Below are 20,647 nucleotides of genomic sequence, written 5' to 3'. Positions count from 1 at the left end.
CCAATCCAAGAATAAAGCCAAACAATCTAAAACCCAAGCCCAAGAGGATATTGAACCCTTAGTGTGCTTGCAGCCTGAGTATAAAAGCAAGGGTATTGGACCCTTTCTTATCTGGTTGATATCAAGTTGGAAGGTGGAGTTAGGGGACGATTGATGCTGGAGAAAGGAGTAAAATGGGACTTTCTAGAGCTGAAGTAGAAAGCAGTTTCGTCGGCCATCTTATACCCCAGGACTAAGACAGTTCTCATAAAGTTTCCCTATTCCACTCAATCTTGGCTTTTTACTACTGAGTTCTTTTCAAGTCTATACTGCACTAATGACCAAAGGAGACAATGGAAAAAAAGGACTAGTGGTTGAATCACAAAAACTCTCTGTAACCTCTCTAGGGGACTTTATACTATATTCTTAGCTTGTCTGTCTGTCTGTTTTTATCCAATTAAATCCCTAATGGCTAAACCGATCAGGCCCAAATTTTGTGTGGGACCTTACATGGCCCCAGTAAAGGTTTATAGATGATTAAAATTTGAAAAATTTGCCTCAAACAAAATTCGATTTTCTTTTAATTTGAAAAATCAACCAATTTTTTTTTGATAAAATCACCTACAACACAAAGCAGAGTTCAATCCAGATAAAAGTCTATTATTTTTAAACCAGAACCTGAATAAAACCCGTGTACTGAAAACGTTTTTTTTAAGACAGTTCTACAGAATGTTTTAAGACTTTAAAAAAGGGGTTTTAGAAGGTTTTAAATCTTCTTTTTTGGTTTTAAAGTAGAGATAAAATCGTTTTTTAACAGTGTGTTTTTATCCGAGTATTTTAAAACGGATTTCATTCATGTGATCTTACACCAATACCAGTTTTTCAAACGGTTTAAAATGGTGTTTTTTTACAAAGTTAAGCACCCAGGTTTTAGACGTTTAATATAAGTTTTTTTTTAAATACAGAAATAACCAGTTTAAAATAAAAGTGATTCAAACCAGTCAAAAGACATCTTTAAAACAAAATATTTCTGTTTCAGCAAGTGAGTTTAAACTAACACGGTGTTCGCAACTCTCGTTGCCAGAAGGACCAATTTATCATCCCTGTACTGCACCGTATTTACCCCTAAATGTGGTGTATATCTCAAGAACAAAGAAGATTCTAGAAACTTGTATTTTGTAATTTGTATAGTATAAACGGTTTTAAGTATGTACTGCGGCAGCCCGATTAATTAGTAATGCTAAACTTTTTGTAGTAGATAGACTGTATATGATCGCTACAATTATTTATTTACTGTGAAGTGTTTTGAGGACCAATGTGGTGAGTTTTTACCTGACAATAACTGCGTAATAAAACTAGAAGACTTATCTAGAATTTATTATGGAGAGATCATCTTTTTGCAGAGCAGCTTACGGTCAGATCTGAAGGAACACCACACGGTATACCTTTACTCAAATCTAGGGCAACGGGTAGTTGCGAAACACATGGTTTAAAGCCCATTTTTTGATGCGTAAAATCCATTTTATAATCGGTTCTCACTCATTTTTTTTATTGGATAAAAACTCCATTTTTTAACACCATTTTAAGGCTGCATGTTTATCCATTTAAAACGTTTTAAAGAATGGATTTTAATCTATTTTTATCCATTTATAAATCAAGATTTAGAGTTAGAAAAGTAAAGAATTGATTACTCTTCTCAAACTCAAATATTCAAGTTGCAAAGATACAGTAATATGATTAGAAGTTGAGGAGAGTAATCAGTTCCTTTGTATACCACTAAGTTTAATTCATTAATGTACAAAAATGTATTAGACCCCTATTGATTGATTGATTGATTATAATTCTTCTGCAGCTAATTCTGCACAATTGAAAAAAATATTTATTCCAAATCCTCTTAATGAATATGTAATTAAAACAAAGCTTCTACCCTATACAGGGTTTCACAAAGAGACACAAAGCTGGTAACAAACAGTATTTAATAGATTAAATAGATACATTTATTTTTACTTTTATACATAGATCAAATATTTAATTAAGAGCATTGGCTGATTAAGCATGCTTTAGATATCAATATTTATGTTTTTAAAAACTCATTATTTTCAATTGTGCAAAAAGTGCATTTCTACTATAGGAAAACATTTTTAAAACATCACAAATAAATTCTTTTAATCCTAGAAAAATAATTAAATCTTTAAGATTCGTATTATAGAGGACGTGAGTCGGACTCTAATGAAAAAAAAACGCATAAATAACTTCCATCATATATATTTCTTATAACTTATTACTAGAGGGGTTCAGAATAATAGTTTATATCGAGATCACACGTGTAGATGTTTTTCAGTACTATGCCCCGTATCTCATTCCGTTGAATCTTGTGGAACTTGTTAAAGGCGGCCAGGCATCGTCTTCCACAGTATCACATTTAAAGGTACTGTTTAAATCAGGCATTGCCATCCATCTATGAAAGGTCACTTGAAATTATAGACCTATTTATTGCTTACACGAAATAAACCAACTATAAATTTGCGCAAAATTCTATCGAAAACATAATATTTTTAGCCGGTCACCTGTCTCAAGGCATATAAAATGTTTTACATGGATTGCAAATTATAAAAATAAATTTCATCAAATTTGACAGAGTTTCAATTTATCAAAGAAAACCTCATTTATACATCATAATTTTAGCATTTCAAAGTTAAATTATTTTGGAGACTTTTTGGATGAAATTTCATCCAGTTCCTTTTCAAACGTCATTAGCTACCCTATCGTGGATGCAGGTTGAAATCCAAACCTGAAGAAAATTCAAATATTTATAAATCAAATAAGTACAGAAAAAAACTAAACACGGATTAACACAAAACACAGATTTACAATAAACACAGATTAACACTAAACACAGATATACAATAAACACAGATTAACACTTAACATATGTAGGTACTTAACACAGAATAACACTAAACAAAGATAAACAACAAACACAGCTTAAAACCAACCACAGATAAAAACAAAATACAGATAAACACACAACTCAGATAAACAATAAGAACAGAAAAAAACTAAACACAGAAAAACAATTAACACGGATTAACATCAAACACAGATAGAAACTAAAAAGAAATCAAAATTAAATACAAATAAAAACTAAATACAGATAATCATTTGACATAGATAAACAATTGAAACAGATAAACAGTTGACACGTACAGATAAACAGTTGACACGTACAGATAAACAGTTGACACAGATAAACAGTTGAAACGTACAAATAAACAGTTGATACAGATAAACAGCTGACACAAATAAACAGCTGACACAGATAAACATTAAATAAAAATAGAAACTAAATACAAATAAACACTGAACACACATTTAACACTAAACACAGATAATTAAATAAATAATTAAACATTAACCGGTGCCCCGGGTTCACTTATCAAAATTGGAGGCCAATTGGTCATGAGGTTAGTAAGTTATGATCGGACATGCTAGCAAACATTATAAAACAGAGATTATTACTTTATACAAAGATAAAAAGCTAAAAACAATATCAACCAATTATAGAAAATACTATGTATACTACAGGTTATACAGTATACACCAATGTATACAAAGAGAAAATGTTTACAATTGAAATAGAAGATGGGCGCGAATTGCCCTGAAAGCCTAGTATACTATTTGAATCAATTTTCTATACCGGGTTGACTTTTAAGTGTCATAATGCGTTAGCCTTTGATTTTACGGTCTACAACTATAAGATATCCCTAGAATTATACATATATACATACATAAATCTGGTTTATTCCTGTTTCGGGTGAGAACTTGATTCCTTGAAAATTGTGTTGCACTAATTTAATTTTTTGAATTAAAAAAAATCGAATTGAGGTTCTAATTTTACTGGGACCCAAGGTTTCTTCCGTTCGTTCTAATTTGAATCTTTGTCTGGTTTTTTATAAGGCACTTTCTTTTTTTCCAAAATAGTAATATCTCCCCCTTCCCCACCTGCTTAGTCACAAATACTTGCTTGACTACTTCTTTTCTTTCACTTTCTATCTCTTTCGTTCTTCTTGTCCTGCTTCCAATTGAACTTGCACCGTGGATTCTGTCCTTTTTCTATGCTTTTTTCACTTCTCTTCTTTTGCCCCTAATACACTTCTTGCTCTATTTTAAGTACATACTTTCTACACTTCCTGCCTTACTTCCTTTCCTTCCTGTTTTAATTATACTTTGATACTTTGTTTCCTTTGACTTTCCTTCCCACAGAGCTGGTCTTGTTACTGTCGATTTTGCTCTGTATGATGGATGTCATTGCTCTTGTTTTCTTCTTTTTCTAGATTTACTTCTTGCATGATTTTGTTATTATTGATGATCTGTGAGGTCTGTTCTGCAAGCTAGTTTTTGCCATTTTTGGGGGATATCCTTTTTTTACAGGATTACACAATAAGGATGATACTGTAAAGACGACCTGAAACTCTTAAAATATGACGATAACCATGTTTACTTGCTTATTTATTGATTTGGTACAAAAAAAAAGTTTATAGTTGCAGGAAATCATGATAAATAAGAAAACAGACAGAATACTTTCCATACACTCGTCTCTAAACTATCCTCCTTTGTGGGCACATACCAATTTAGAACTTGTTTCTTGAACGAATTTTCTCCAACTTTAAACATTTATCATTTACATTCACCGGCAAATAAATTAAAGAACAGAACACTAGTCAAAAAATATCTAGTAATTTCTATTCTAAAGACATAAATCGCCATTTAAAGTTTTGATTGTTGGATAGAATCACAAACGAAGATGTACCATTGATCATATTGGTAAACACGTGTGGTTCTTTTATGCTAGCTATTTTAAACTTTTAGTTTTATAAATATTGTTGTAAGGTATTGGTGTTGTTATTATTATTTACCTATTGAAAACAAAATCTCTAAAAAGACCATTTTCATATATTTTTGCCAGCTTACAAAAAAAGTTTACTGAGTTATATAATTTACACTTTTGTGCATCTTTTTTGTCTTTAAAATGTATTTTACACGTAATGATTAAAATAAATATGTTTATGTCTTTTCGTTTTAATTTTTAAAAAATTTGATCCACATGAAGTCATGTCGGAAAAATGTGAATAAATCATGATCACTCCCTTCCATTGTGCAACAAAATAACCCTGGCCGAAGTTGAAACAGTATTACTTTTCAATTCAAATTTAGCCTTTTTAGAATTGTTGTAATTTTCTTCCAAGGTATAAACGTAAATATTAAAAACTTTGAAGAAGAATAAAAAAGCGTTATATTTATTATTGCAGCAGTTAATAACGAATCAAATCATTTTGGTTCAGCCCCCCCCTTCCCCTCCACACTAATCCCCCTCCTCTTCTGTCCTGTGTGAAATCTTGACCGCGCCAGGCAGAGACTGTTCAGTACGCTACTCTCTCTTGCACCGTTAACATCCACAGGAAACCTGATTGAGCGTTGGATAAAGAAAAAAACAGTTGAACAGTTCAAAAATATTCAGCACACTATAATGACTTAAATATGGAGGATTGTACATGTTTTTAAAGTGATTAGACAAAACTATATTATATGTGTAAAAGCAACCCTGAACAGACTTGTTAAGTAGGTCAACAGCAACATGAAGTTGATTATCCTGCCCTGCCTTCTTCTTCTTCTTCAGGGAGTACACAAGGCTTCAGCTCAGGATCAGGAGCAGAGACAAGATCTACCTCCTCCAAGGAGACCACAACAGTCCGGAGGGTTTGGTTCTTTTCTTTCAGGTTGGCAACCCCTCCCCCCCCCCTCATCCTTCCCTCCTTTACCCCTGGAATCCTGGGTTTCTAACTGTTTCTGTAGTATGATTGACATTCCAGTCAATTTGGGCCCTAAACATTCCTATTAATAGTTGAGATTAGAACCCTAACCCAACAATTTTTTATAACTTTCCACATAGAATAGATTCGATTGATTATATTATAAATGCTATTGTCCATATTTATTGTAATACGTTTTTTAATCTAATTTTTATTAATTCGTTATTGATTAAGTTTGGTTCGTACAAATTATCAAATTTTCATATAAATCTATGGTATATAGACATTAATTCATTACACGTTTCTAGTTTTTACCGTTGTCTATATCCTGTGTTATACATATAAGGCCTAAAGCTTAAGCTGCCTGAGGTTGACCTATATGTGAGGAATTTCACTAGGTTTAGGTGACATAATTTCTCCTCTTGCCCTTAATATAGGTTAGGTTTCTGGGGGTGGAGGTGGGGTGTTTCTTGATCTTTTCACAGTTAGTTTTATCAGGGGTGTACTTTGGGTTTATAGTCATAGGGTGCATTTTTGGCAATCCCTAAATACCCCCAAATCAAAAACAATCCGCTGTAACTGATTGATAAATTTTTTAACATTTGTATTCATAATGATATTTACCTCTCCCAGCATGAAATTATTACCAATAAATTTTCGTTGGACACCCATTAATATTGTTTAATTATCAAAAATCGCATTGGTCTTACACGATTTTAAAATCTTAGTTAGACCTTTTATGTATAGATATATATACGTATGATGTCTGCTGCTTTGAAATAAAACAAATACTTGAGCTTTTTATAAACTTTCCCCTTGTTTAATTTTCAATTTTCTCACGATTTCATGCTGGGCTCGGCCAATTTTGCTTACAGAAACATATAACACAATAACAGCCACGATTTAAAAAAATCTGATTGTATTAAATGATTTGTAAGTACTAAGTAGGGATGGGAAACGACTGTTTTAACCCCAAAAAGTTTAGGGTTCTTAAAAAATGTTATTATAGTTTGTAAAAAATGGAAAGATTTAAAAACCTATTCTTACCTTTTAAATCAACAACATATCCCCTACCGCTTTAGGTATTCCGCCATGCAATAATAGGCCAGCCTTGCATCTCTACATCCGTCTTGTATCTGCAGGCAATTCTCAAGCAAGTGTGGTATTTAAAAAGAAATATATTTTTGAAAACATATGTTTTTCTCCTTTTTCAAAATTGTATGCTTGGTAATATTGCTCTTATAAGATTGTGCAAAATTTTGTCTCTGACCAAAACGATTTTGTAAAACTATTGTTAAAATCTTAATAATAAAATGATAGTTTTGAACTATAGAAAACAAAAGTCGAAACGACGAAAACATAGTTTTAATACAAAAACGTTAGTTTTAGTTTTCGTAAGGAAAATTATTGAAGCTAATTTTTACTTACAGGAGAGATTTAAAAATTTAAGAATTAGAAGTTTGTTAAAAACAATTTATCAGTTCTGGTAAAATTATTTTTATGTACTACATAAACGACTATAGTATACAGATACACACTTTTACCATTGTTATAGGAACGAAGAATCTTAAAACTAACAAGACTTCGCTGAATCGTTATTGAAACGACAAAAGTCTTTTCAAAACAATAGTTACTGTCTGTCACAATTAATGGGGTGTTGAGGATGGGAGGATGGGAGGATGGGGGGGGGGCGAAGCAGTAACCTACCTTTAAAGATACAAATTTATCTGAAACCCCTTTCTCCCATTTGATTCTACTTCGCATTTCTTTGATTAAATCTGCATACAGACATGACATGTAACTTTTCCTTTCATTTTATGTTCAATGGACCAATCACAGGCCTACGTATCGCCCTCCCCCCCCCCGGCCATATCCTTACATCTTTTAATACATTTTAACTTTTTATTGATTCAATAATGGATTCTTAAAAATAAAAATGAATACATTTTTAAATCATCGACTGTGTCTTCCGATTTATTTAACCTTCATTTGGAAGGTGTTATTAATTATTTTGTTTGATCATAAAGCATGTCGGTAGATCCGATTTTAACTCTGTTTAGTATAAGGATTCGTTTCCCCTAATTTTTTAAAAATCATTTAGAGATTCAACTTTTTGTTTTGGAAACTTAAATTCATACTAATTCAATTCGATCAATTACAACACAAATTCTAAACATGTTATTTTTTTTAGGACTGTTAGGGTCTGTTACAAAGACAGCTAGCGTTGACAGTTGTCCTGGTAAATGTATTCATTCCCTTGCTTCTCTCATCTGTGACGATGTAAGAGAGGAGGTGGAGTGCCCCTCCCCTAATATGAGATGCTGTGTAGAAAAGGGGGCTCCACTCCCTTCTCTCGGAGAAGAAAATAACAAAAAGAAAGATAAATCATCTGAGACATCAGATGAAGAGGTAATCTTTTATGTATATATATATACAAGACAATATTACACTAATTTGATAATGTTGATAATAATTTTAAGATAAACTTTTATAAAAAAGTAATTAAATTCAATAATCTTACAGGCAGGTTTATTGATTATTTTACTGTAGTATAATTTTTAGAAAAATACATCAGAGGAAGAGGTATCTGATCAGAAGGATGACAATAAAGAAGAGGTCGCAAAACCAGATGAGGAGGAGGATGTGACACATAAACCTAAGAAAAGAAGAAGGAAGAATAAAAACACAACTACTACCACAACAACAATTACCGAAGTTACAACAACAACTGCAGAACCAACAACAAGTCAATCTAAAAAGCAGGTTGTTCGTTATTTTACTACACATGGCAGATAAATAAAGATATTTTTTGAGCTAAAAATTCCTTATTCTGTCTTTTTGGGATTTAAATCTGAGAGCTCTTTTATTTTCTTGTTTCTAAACTGGTATATTCGTTGACTAAAAAGAAAATATATGACTTTTACTTCTTATTCAGCAAACACTTTGTAGGGTAAAATTAAACTTTATAGATAAAAGTGACTTAGACTTGAATATCTCATTATACTGAAATTGCATTACAGGATGATGATTATGATGATGATGACTATGAGTACACGTCACCGGGAAATAGCTCTGAAGCGAGTAGGTTTTTTAGCAACACTATTTCAGTAATTTTTCTTGTTTTAGCAATTTTCTAGAAAATAATTTCCTCTTCCTTTCCCAGTTTTCTACTTTCCTCGTGGACAATGGTTGTCAATGAACACTTCTTGATTCTCATAATGATTCTCATAATCAAATTAGATATAACTTTAAGTCCGGTAAGATATGATCATCATTACTATTGGAGACCCATCTCATCGGATACTCCCAGATTTTCATGGGAGACTCCAATATTTTCATGGGAGACCCCAATCTTTTCATTGGATACACCAAGCGTTTAAATGGAGATCTCAGATTTTTATTGTAGACGCCCAGATTTTCATCAGAAACCCCCAGACTTTCATAGGAGACCCCCAGATTTTCCTTGGAGACCCCTACATGTTCGTAAAAGACCCAAACTCTTCATCAGAGACCCCAGATGTTCAAATGAGACCTCTAGCTTTTTGTCGTAGACCCCAAATTTTTATAGGACACCACTAGATTTTAATACCCCCCGATTTTTATCTAAAAATTATATTGGAGAGCATTGGGTTTCAAATAAAAGTTTGAGAAAATCTGGGGTCTCAAACAAAATCTGGGGTCTCTGATTAAAAGCTGGGGGCCTCCTATGAAAGCTTCTGGTCTGAAATCAAATTTTGGAGTCTTTAACTAAAAGCTTTGACCTTGGGGTCTCTAATGAAGAGTTCAAGTTCCCCTACAATAAGCTTGAGCCCTCCAAAAAAATCTAAGGTCTCCGAAGAAAAGGCTGTAAAGAAGGCTGTGGGGTCTTCGATACAAGAGGGTGTTTGATAGTACTCAATTAATAAAGATTTTCCCCCTGACTTTATAATTTTCCGAAATGTGGCTTATAACGTTATTTTGAATTTATAACTGGACATGTGTGTGTCACCTTTGTACGTAGAATAGTTCTAAGGTTTAGCAAAACATCAAATAATAAGTTTGTGATTTGGCAAATTTATATTTTAAGGATATGGATGTGTGGTGCTGGGGGGGGGGGGGGAGGGGGGTTCACTGTGTTATACAGCTTTAATGAAATATATTTTCAAGGATAGTTTCACAGTTGAGTGAAAATATATTCAAGCACACACAAAAAAACACTTCCTAACTTTCCTTCCGGTTTATTCTTCACAAACATTTAATTGAATTAGCCATTGTGTTTGTTACCTAATTTACGTTTTTAGATATTTTTCCTTTTGCTTTTTTACTTCCTGTTACCTAAACTTACTCTTTGTTTATCTAAATGTTTGCTCCTATTTAATGTTTAGCTCCATTATCCTTAAAGTTTGATTAACCCCTTAACAAATGTGTATGCAAAAACCAAGCAGTACAGAAGAATCTCATCTTGTGAAATCATTAATACAAACAAACAATAATATATATTTCAAATTTGAAAAAGCTTTTTTGAACAGGTTTGAGTTCTTCTAGACTGTTAAGATCAGTAAAAATAATGTGATTTTGATTAAAACTGTCTGAAGTCTTTTCAAACTTGAAATATATTAAGTTTAAATATAAATATCTTGCAGAGAGTGAAATTTAAAAAAAAAGATTTTTGTGCAAATAAGGTTCGTGTATTGAATAAATAAGAAGAGATATTGCTAAATAATATTTGAAAATATAAAAACTGTTATTTCAAAATGAATTAAATATTGCATGTATAATGGTAAGCACAGAAAAAGTCACATATCACTGCCAATTGCGGTTCAATTCAAGAACCGGGCTAAATTTTAACCAGCTAGAGCAGGCTGTACAGTACAAATACATAAATGCATAAAATGCATTTATTCATGCATTTATTTTTTCAGTTATATCGCATTTTTCAAATATCCCAAGAAATGTTTCATTATTTATCAAATAAGTCCTAAAGGAGTTGAGTTTTTGCCACAAACTCTGATTTTCAAATCTCAATATCTTTGTAACCCAATGTCGTAGACCTTAGATATTTCAAACTATTAATACTTATAGACAACATAATCTAAGTTTGAAATATCAAAGGTTTGTACCATCAGGTTGCAAAGATATTGAGATCAGAAGATTTGAGTTTGTGGCAAAAACTCAATTCCTTTGATCATGATAATCAAACATGGACCAACTATAGAATCAGCACCTGTCAGTAACTGTTCAAAATATTTTTAGATTTTACATTACAGACAGAACAGGCCAAAGATAATTATAATGATAGATTAATTAAAATTGTAATAAAGATATGGCAACAGAAATTTACGCGGAAAGTATGAAATATTTGCAATATCTCAAATTATTTCTGATCGATAGACACAGATTAGAGGGCTGTAGGTTAACTGAGGAAATTATGACAGCTTAAAGTTTGACACTTTGGCTTGGTTGAGGTTTTCTTTCTTATTTGATTTAATTAGGATCTCAAAGGAGAAAAATTCTTTTTAAAATATCGATGGATTGTACACCAAAACCTAGCATATTGATTAAATCAAAATTTGCATTAGAGAGGGAATCTCTATAGCAGTTGAAGTGAAAAAGGTTTTCACAAATCAAATTGAAGACATCCATACGCATATCATATTTTTTCATGTTAAATTTTCGTGCCCCTGTTCACGTCGCACAGCCCAAATTTTGATTTTGATACAGTTTCATATTTTCAACATGTTTTTATGCTTTCAAATTTTCTGGAGAAATATAAAATTTTCTTCCGATTTTAATTTATCTAATAAAATAAAATAAAAATAGCCTTTGGTTATATTTTGCTTGAAGAAACAAAGAAATCCAATACATTATGATAAGCTTTTTAAGTCGTTCAACCTTTTTTTCGTTCGAAAAGTCATCTCTCTCAGTCTCAACTTTCATGTTCAGTATTCCATGAAGATATTATTTCTCATTAAATTTCAATTTAGTTTTCAATGTTTTTTTGTTAGACTGATTTAATTTGAAAGTCTGGAAGGAGCTAACGTTTTTTAAATTCTTTATTTTGACAAGCTATCAATTTATAGGGTTACCCACAAAAGAAGAGACTGTAAAGACGATCTGAAACTCTTAAATATGACGATTTTAAGTCTACATTTAACCTTCTGCGTTGAATTAAAAATTTTTTTAATGGCGTTTTAGTGCTTTTTCAAATAAAGAAACCAGTTTACAGGATAAATCCGTGCAGCCGTCTCATCCTTTGTGGGTAGCCCTGTATATGAAAGCTTTGTAGAAATAAAATTTTAATATTGAGATATACAACAACCACAGTAGAATCTCAGATCACTTCAGATAAAAAAGTAGGCGGAAGAATTTTTAAGAATTCAATTGACTCATTTTGAGACTGATCATACTTTATTTTGCTTGAACTTCTCCCGGTTATGTTTTTCTGGAGTTAACTGGAAAATCTAGTTTATGATTTTTATCTCTGGCTGTATTTCAGAAAGCTGTCCTGGAGTATGTGTTGCAGACCGTATATCTTGCTTTTGTGAGGCAATTCTTAACGTTACAGAGTTATGTAAAGACGACCTTCGTTGCTGTGTTGCTAAGAAGATCTTTTCAGATGATGATGCTCCAAAAGAGCTAATCATTCCCAAAGAGGATCCTCGCTGTGGGAACAAGAAGGAAACAAATCTAAAGGAAAAGGTTACAGAAGAAGAAAAACAGGATAATGAAGAGAAGGTGGAACAAGTTAAGGACAATGATCTAGAGATGATGGACACCGCTGAAAGCATTACATCTGAGGTTATTAATAAGGATGAAGAGAAGAAAGAGAAAATAAAAGAGGAAAAAAAGGAGACAGTCGAACCTGAAATTCCAGAAGAGAAAAGATGTAAAGGTACTTGTGTAGCTGGTTTTTTCGCCCTACTCTGTGATGCTGTAGATAAAAACGGGGAATGTCCTGGCAAGGGGAAATGTTGTATAAACAAACCTCCACCTACCCCTACCCCTGGAAAACGAACTAGACCTACTCAACCATCAAGTCCAAAACCCCGTCCTTCACCACCTGCAAACCGGAATGAGGGTAGAAAATGTCCTGGAGTTTGTATTCCCAATGTTATGTTGGGTCTCTGTTCTTCTCCATCCAAAATTGTATCAGGAACAAATACATGTTCATCAGACTCCTTCTGCTGTGACCATGGACAGGGTGGACTAGACCGTGCCGAACCTGTTCTCCAAGCACCAATTCGGCCTCAACCACAAAAACCTTCTCGACCTCAGCAGCCACCACGACCTTCAGGACCTGATTTCACACAGTTGCTTCTCAGTGCTGCTCCTGCACTGATAGGAGCTGCCAGTGGCTCCCAGAGTACTGCACAGACAATATCCTCTCTTATGCCCCTATTGGGGCCAGTTTTATCAGGTATGCTAGCACCAAAACAACCTCAACAACCTATAAATAATAGGATCCAAAGACCCCCTCCCCCAACAAGGCCCACACCACCTCCTACTACAACAACCACACAACCAACAACCACAACTACTGAAATTCCAGACGATCGAGAAGAATGTCCAGGCACATGCATTGCTCCTTACCTGTCATTCACATGTTTTGGTAACGCGGAGACCACTGAAATCTTTAAGTGCACTAAAAGGAAGACCATTTGCTGTTCTCCTAAGTCAGCGGTTAAAAAAGTCCAGGAATCTCTTTTCCGAGCTAACTTTCCTACCATGAATGAGGGTCAGCAAGGACAACAGAGACGCCCTCAGACACAGGGGCGCCCTCCGCTTCGCCCTCCACCTATACGGAGAAACTATACCAATGAACAGCGTCCCTACAATCCATATGAAGATGCTGATGAGGAAGCTATCGATTACGATACCTATGATCCATATCCATTCCCTGTCACCTCTACCAATGAGAGACCTGAGTTAAGATACCCAGTGACGAACAAGTATGTGTGTGGTGTAAAGGGAACACACAGGAAGGGACGAGTGGTAGGTGGGGATGATGGTGCACCTGGAGAATGGTGTTGGCAGGTTGCTCTAATTAACTCTTTAAACCAGTATCTCTGCGGAGGAGCTCTCATTGGGACACAATGGGTGCTCACAGCGGCTCATTGTGTTACAAAGTAAGTATTTAGTATGATATTTATGCAATAGTGTATTCAGAGAGGGGGGGGGGGCAGTAATACCACCTCCCCCTGAGCGTCCCTGGGGTTGGCCTCTCATACCATTCTGGGATTCTTGCGCAAAAGTAACAATCAGTTGGGTAGGTCAACCATGAGTTTGTCCCAACCAAAACAGAATGTGTTTTTTTTTCACTAAAAAAGTAGTTAACAAATTTTCTAGGCGCTTTTCACGCACTATATTTTCAAATTTAACCATAACATTTTCTCTCTTTTACCTAAAGTCACCCCTTACCCTTTCTCTCAACAAGTTATACTTGATGAACGATGAAGGCTATCTGCATCATGCATTATATAAATAAAGTAAGAAACAAGACCTACTTAAAAATCAAAACACAAAAATAAACTGAGGCTCCTATTTCGATTCAAGAATTATAAATGCACAAAAAGCTTCAACATCCTATATAAGGCGCAAGGTCTCTTGATTGTAACTCTTAATGAAACATTTAGCGGACACAATGATTTTCCAAATTATAATGCTAGACTGAGACTCATGCTGAAGAATCCGTTGACAATGCACGCACTTAGTAACTTTCCTTTTCTTTTCAACTTGATATGATCTTCTAAATCGTATTTTAGTCATCTAACAAACTTTGTAAGGGGATGAGAATAAATCCGTAACTTAGGTGTAATATCCATTACAAGACAATTTCAAATCTTACTATGTTTTGGCTAAAAGAAACTATGAAATGGTTCAATAATTGCTCACAAAAGAAAATTTTTAGTTTACGTACCCCTTCCATACCTCCTTCAGATTTACCATTCTGATAGGTTCGATGGTATGTAACAACATCCTAAATTTTGTTATTTTATGAAACATACATTTTTGGTTTTATTATACATTCCATACAATGTTACTTATTGATTTTCTTCTGTCTTATTTTCTAACTGTATTAACCCATCCGTCAAAATGATGATAAACATGTTTAATGAATTTACTATCCCGGGCCGCGGTGGAAATTAAAATCTAGAATTGTAATCCTAAGTGACGTATACATAATGTTCTATTTAATTTTGTTCTAGCATTGTCCGTGCTGGTGACGCAATTTATGTCCGGGTTGGAGATCATGATCTAACACAGAAGTTTGGATCTCCGGGTGCTCAGACTCTAAGGGTGGCAACAACATACATCCATCACAACCATAACAGTCAGACCCTTGATAATGATATTGCTCTTCTAAAACTTCACGGAGAGGCCGAACTGAAGGTAAAACAAATATCTCTTTTATCTATTTATTTTAGCTATTCCATTTAAACATAAAGGTATACCAAAAACTTTTGAATGTCAAAGAGAAGCAATGTTTTTGTAAAATTTTTCTAAATCCTACATGTTATGCATGTTTTGTAAAACATAAGAAACAATAAAATGTATGGATTTTAATAAAATATTAAAAAGATTTTGCATAATGTTCTTTTTTAAATGTTTCTTATGTAAAACGCATAAAATTCATGAAAGACAAAAATAGTTTTTTTTAAAAATTATAATACTAAGCTGTTCGATTCTCACATAATCAAAACATTCAATAAAGTATTAGATACCCATATTGAATATTAGATTTTTCTCTTTTCAATTCCTCTTTTTTACCAATGACTAGGCTTTTAGGGCGCTTCGCGCCCATCTTCTATTAAAATTGTGAACATGTTCTTTTTGTTTACATTTTAAAGCAAAGAAGAAAAAAAATTTGCGGATTTAGAAAAAAATCGCGGATTTTCAAGAATTTAATTTTTTTTATAAAATTAAAAACCTTTAAAACACATTTTTAAAAAAATTTTACTATTCATAAACCTTCCCTGTTGTCATGTGATGTCCCACAAAAATTTGGGCCCGATCGGTTCAATCGTTTTGACGTGTATTGGATACAAACAGACAAACAGACAAGCTAAATTTATATATAGATGGTAAATATGAATTCTAAGGAAAAGGAAAGAAAATTTCTCTTTTTGTTTCATTTGAACACGTTTCAACATGCAAAATTACTGATATAATTAGAATATATATTTTCTAACCTATCCATTTAATTGAAGCTAGCAGCTAGCATATCTTAAAAATATTTTCAGATTTTTTCTAATCTCAAAACTTTTCTATATTTTCCCTATTTTTTCTCGAGATATGTAAACGTTATCCTCTAAACTTCACAATCATACTCACTTCATTCCCGACCCTTTTCTCTTTGTTTAATACCTCATCTTGTTTTCTTCTATTCACAATCATACTCACTTCATTCCCGACCCTTTTCTCTTTTTTAATACCTCATCTTGTTTTCTTCTATTCACAATCATACTCACTTCATTCCCGACCCTTTTCTCTTTTTTAATACCTCATCTTGTTTTTCTTTTATTTCCTGTAAAACTAAAGTAAATGGCACGAAGATTGAAATCCTAAATGAAGATCTATAGAGATGAAACAATAAAGATTTAAATAGCTAAAATGTAAACGGATAAATTTGCACTTCTCGATATGTATGCATAAAATTAAAACTAGAGCAGCTACGAGGTCACAAGGTTGTACTAGTAATGCCGCAGACAACTAACCTTCCACTTTGGTCTAGTTTGCAGTCTCTATGTTACTAATATTAATTTACTTTTGATAAAGGAGGGAGTTTGCCTGGTTTGCCTACCTGCTCGTGGTACAAGCCAAGTTACTGGCAAAAAGTGTACAGTCACGGGATACGGGTACATGGGAGAAAGTAAGTACATAGTTAGTGTTAAAGAATATACATATAATACAATATTATATGTGCAACTTGATATATTAACATGTGTTATAAAACTCAGAAAAAAGTAAATCTACATAATGTCCTCTCACGAGTTGACGAATTAAAAAAAGACGTTTTGAACCCAGTAAAGCATTAGATGTTCTCATTTTTTTATGATTGAAAACAGTTACATAGGTGAAATTCTATTGATTAAAACCCCCCTGTTCAGTTCGGAAAATAACCAAATATCTTACAAATGTTTATATAATGATAACAAAACAGCTGGTCAATTAATGTACTAATTCTGTCAGCTTGTAGAGTAATATATGTGGATAGGTTTGCGCAATACTTGCATGCCTACACGAACTACACTTTCATAAACCAATATAAAAATAAGAATATATTCAGAAAAATACCGAAAATTTATAGAAAAAGAGAATAGAATATATATTAGAGTGGAGTATACTAGAAAATAGTGTAAAAGGGCCATTTTGTTGTAGTGTTTCCATACTGCAGGCGTACTTCACATATTTGCGCTACTTAACCTTTTGGGCCGTGGAATATCATTTTATAGAAAATCTAAAATTATATTGAAAGAAAACTAAATTATGAAATAAGCTGGTTTCATAATTGACCAATGATCATTTTACATAGACTCTATGCCTTTCACTTTACAAACGATGATTTTCAACAATAACTATAAATCAAATAATGTTTATTAATCTCCTAATTCATTTTGTAATTTTATTTAACAGCTTTAAAAAATTCGAAATTGAAATGGATAGTCTAGGGAACATACTGTATTAATGTACTCTACTGCATATAATTCGTGAACATTTACATGATTTGTACACTTTGAACTCCCTTTCAGGCTGAAAGAGACTGACAAAATTCATACCCAAAGATGTAATGCAAAGAAAGTTATTTTAAAAGTGTACGCAACTTTTGTACTGCAGTATACTGTCTCTGGGCAGTAATGTAAACACAAAACAGATTTTACAGCCTGACATGGGATCCATCTTTCACATAAAAAATCAATGAAATATTCTGGTCCTAGGAAAATATTATGTGAATTATCAAAATTATCAAATTTAATGCTTTGAACCCCCTTTTGATACTAAACGAACACTGATGCATCTATTCTTGTTTACAAATTCCGCCCAAAGAGAACTGGTTTCATATGTACGCAGAGTCTACACGACCGCAATTAACTTTCCTTGCATTACACCCTTGTTCATACCGAGGGATTTACTAAATTCCACTCTAATATATGTTCTATTCTCTTTGTTTATAGATATTGGATCAAAAGAAATATAATTAAATATTTATTGCTTGCAAAATTTCGAAAATAGAGATTTTAGTCCGTAATAAAACAAACCTAAAAACATATTTATTTGACTATTTGGCATACTATTTGTACTCATAACTCAAATTGAAAGTTTTTTTTCCAAATGTACAACTACAGTTAAGGAAAAAAAGAATTACAAAAAATGTACAGGCCAAATAGAAACCACTTCCTTAGCGCGGCACGTATTTGAATTTTAATAATAGAAATTAAATGAAATAATGCAAAATATGGTAATAATAATTATACTCTAGCTGGACCTATCCCTCTACGTATTCGAGAGGCTCGTGTTCCTATCGTTAACGACAACGAGTGTGTAAGGAAGATCAACAGCGTGACAGAGAAGATTTTTATTCTTCCCGCCAGCAGCTTCTGTGCCGGAGGAGAAAAGGGTCACGACGCTTGTCAGGTAAAAATTTTCTTCTTCTTCAGAAGTTGTATAGATTTTATTAAATGGACGCATAGTTTTCTTATACATTTTTAATAAACATTTTTTAAAGCATATAGACAATGTTTAAGTAGTAAATAAAATAAAAACATTAATTTTCTATAAGAATTATATTTACATTTAGGGAGACGGAGGAGGTCCTTTAGTTTGTGAAGATTCTGGCTATCACGAACTGACGGGTCTTGTCAGCTGGGGATTCGGGTGTGGTAGGAAGGATGTTCCAGGAGTTTATGTCAAGGTTTCATCTTTCATCGGTTGGATCAACCAGATAATATCAGTCAATAACTCATAGTTTTAAAATCAGAATAACCCCCTTGCAGACTGACTTTCTTGAATCTCGGGTCTAAAAAGCTGTCTACCTAACAATTCCGAGCACTCTTCAAAGCACTTGATTCCAATAAACTATAAAATAAGTGGCAAGAAATATGTGGCAATCGTGCTAATCATGTTGGCCTGAAGAAAAATAGCTTTTTGCTTCGAAAATTATCCAGTTTCCCGGAAAGGGTTTCTCGGGTGTTGGAATTTTTTTTTAAATCAGGAAATCAAAGGAGTCTATTTTTTGTGATATGACTGTTATCTTCTATGTGTACATAACAGATTTTTTACGTTAAGTAACTAGAAAATTATTGAATGATTGTCGTCATCTTGCTTTCTTTTCATTCTAGATTTTGCCTTTGATTCTAAAATGTAAATGTAAATATAAATGTTTTGTTTAAGGCACAATTCTAGAAATAATTCTGTCGCAAACTACTTATTTCTTAGCGTTAGCGACATTTTATGCTCAAAGAAAATAAACACATTCTACTGTTTTCTAGCTACTCCTTTGCTCAGTGTCTTAAATTTTTATTACATTATTTTTTTTAAATTGTTACAAATGTCTTCAGCATTAAATGCTTTTATGGAATGGTTAAAACATGAATTTATTTAAAATTTACAATGGACTGCATTCATAATGCATTAGTTTCTGAATGTAAAAACAGTACAGTTAGAACCAGTTGAACATTTGTAACTGTCGAATTCAAATATGCCAAATTATCATTTATTTGTAATGAAAAATTCTAATTTTCAACAGCAATATTTCTGCTGATCTTTCTTTTATTAATGCTTTTTTTCTTTTGGGGCCTTATACACATAAATTCTGAAATTATAAAACATTATCAAGCTTTCTCCCATTTCTTCCATGGTGATGGGATAAGCTCTAAAGTCGTCTTCCAATGGAATAGAATTATGCAAAATTGTTCCTTAAATGTTTATTTCTCAATCTCTTGTACATACAACAATTTGAAACAATAAATAGAAAAAATGTATAAGTTGTATCTATACTATTTCATCGAAAAAAATCCAAAGAAAAATTCCGGCGGAAACTTGCCAGCATTAGTAAACCATTTTTATCCATGATCCGCTGATGAAAAGTTAACGTACATATACATGTAGTGATGTAATCAACAATATATTATTTCTCTGGATATTAAGTCTGAACCTTACAAAGAATGGCCAAAGCTTGTAATGCTAAAACATGAAGTTAATTCTACAATTTGATTTTATTATTTTTTACGTTAGAGTATTTATACTATGATGCAGGACATACTGTTTTTACGTTAGAGTATTTATACTATGATGCAGGACATAATGTTTTTACGTTAGAGTATTTATACTATGATGCAGGACATAATGTTTTTACATTTTTTTCAATTTTTTTAACTAAGAGGCAGAACATAATGATTTTTAAACTTTTCCAAAAACAATTTGAAAAAAATTGGAAAATAAAAACTGTGAATATTATTTTTATATTCTGAATTCAGCTAAAAAATAAATGCAAAAATTTAAATAAAATTTCCGCCGGAAGCCGGATATTCTAGAACATTTGTTTGCCCTAAAAAGTTTTCAGCAAAAATCTTTTAGATTGAAATATTTTCCGGAACTTCAAGTGGATATTAACGGAATTCCGTTTTCCGGTTAATCTTTTCTGGTAATGAAGATTTCCGCCGGAAAAACTCTGGTGGAAAATTAGATACTCCAAAGTGTACGTGTGCTGTACACATCAACAGTAGATAAGAGGGTATTTTGTAATTGTACAATGTACGTTGTACGTAAGTTACGTAATATATAAATAATATATGTAAGAAGGATAATAACCTTATATTAATATGGTTTCGTAAAATAAAAAAATAATTTTTTAGGACTTAACCCTTCTCCGACCGACGTCT

At 32.7% G+C, this 20,647-nt stretch overlaps 1 protein-coding gene across 1 annotated transcript; it reads left to right on the top strand.

The window, feature by feature from the left end:
* Nucleotides 1-5,342: 5,342 nt before the first annotated feature.
* On the top strand, nucleotides 5,343-19,747 carry LOC111705869 (serine proteinase stubble). Its single transcript, XM_023478566.1, has 9 exons — nucleotides 5,343-5,756; nucleotides 7,981-8,198; nucleotides 8,352-8,552; nucleotides 8,810-8,870; nucleotides 12,265-13,894; nucleotides 14,975-15,158; nucleotides 16,545-16,638; nucleotides 18,247-18,401; nucleotides 18,565-19,747. Exons 1-9 carry the CDS (start codon nucleotides 5,615-5,617, stop codon nucleotides 18,730-18,732), a joined length of 2,853 nt encoding a protein of 950 aa, XP_023334334.1. The 5' UTR covers nucleotides 5,343-5,614; the 3' UTR covers nucleotides 18,733-19,747.
* Nucleotides 19,748-20,647: the final 900 nt, after the last annotated feature.

Source organism: Eurytemora carolleeae, unplaced genomic scaffold (genome assembly GCF_000591075.1).
Source record: "Eurytemora carolleeae unplaced genomic scaffold, Eaff_2.0 scaffold693, whole genome shotgun sequence".
In the NCBI taxonomy this organism is placed as follows: domain Eukaryota; kingdom Metazoa; phylum Arthropoda; class Copepoda; order Calanoida; family Temoridae; genus Eurytemora; species Eurytemora carolleeae.
This window is presented reverse-complemented; position numbering and strand designations above follow the sequence as displayed.

Excerpts from the sequence above, each read along its gene's own strand:
- LOC111705869 (XM_023478566.1), top strand. The coding sequence starts at position 5,615 with ATGAAGTTGATTATCCTGCCCTGCCTTCTTCTTCTTCTTCAGGGAGTA. Across the intron at positions 8,199-8,351 it reads CTGAGACATCAGATGAAGAG|AAAAATACATCAGAGGAAGA; the intron begins GTAATCTTTTAT and ends TATAATTTTTAG. Across the intron at positions 16,639-18,246 it reads ATACGGGTACATGGGAGAAA|CTGGACCTATCCCTCTACGT; the intron begins GTAAGTACATAG and ends ATTATACTCTAG.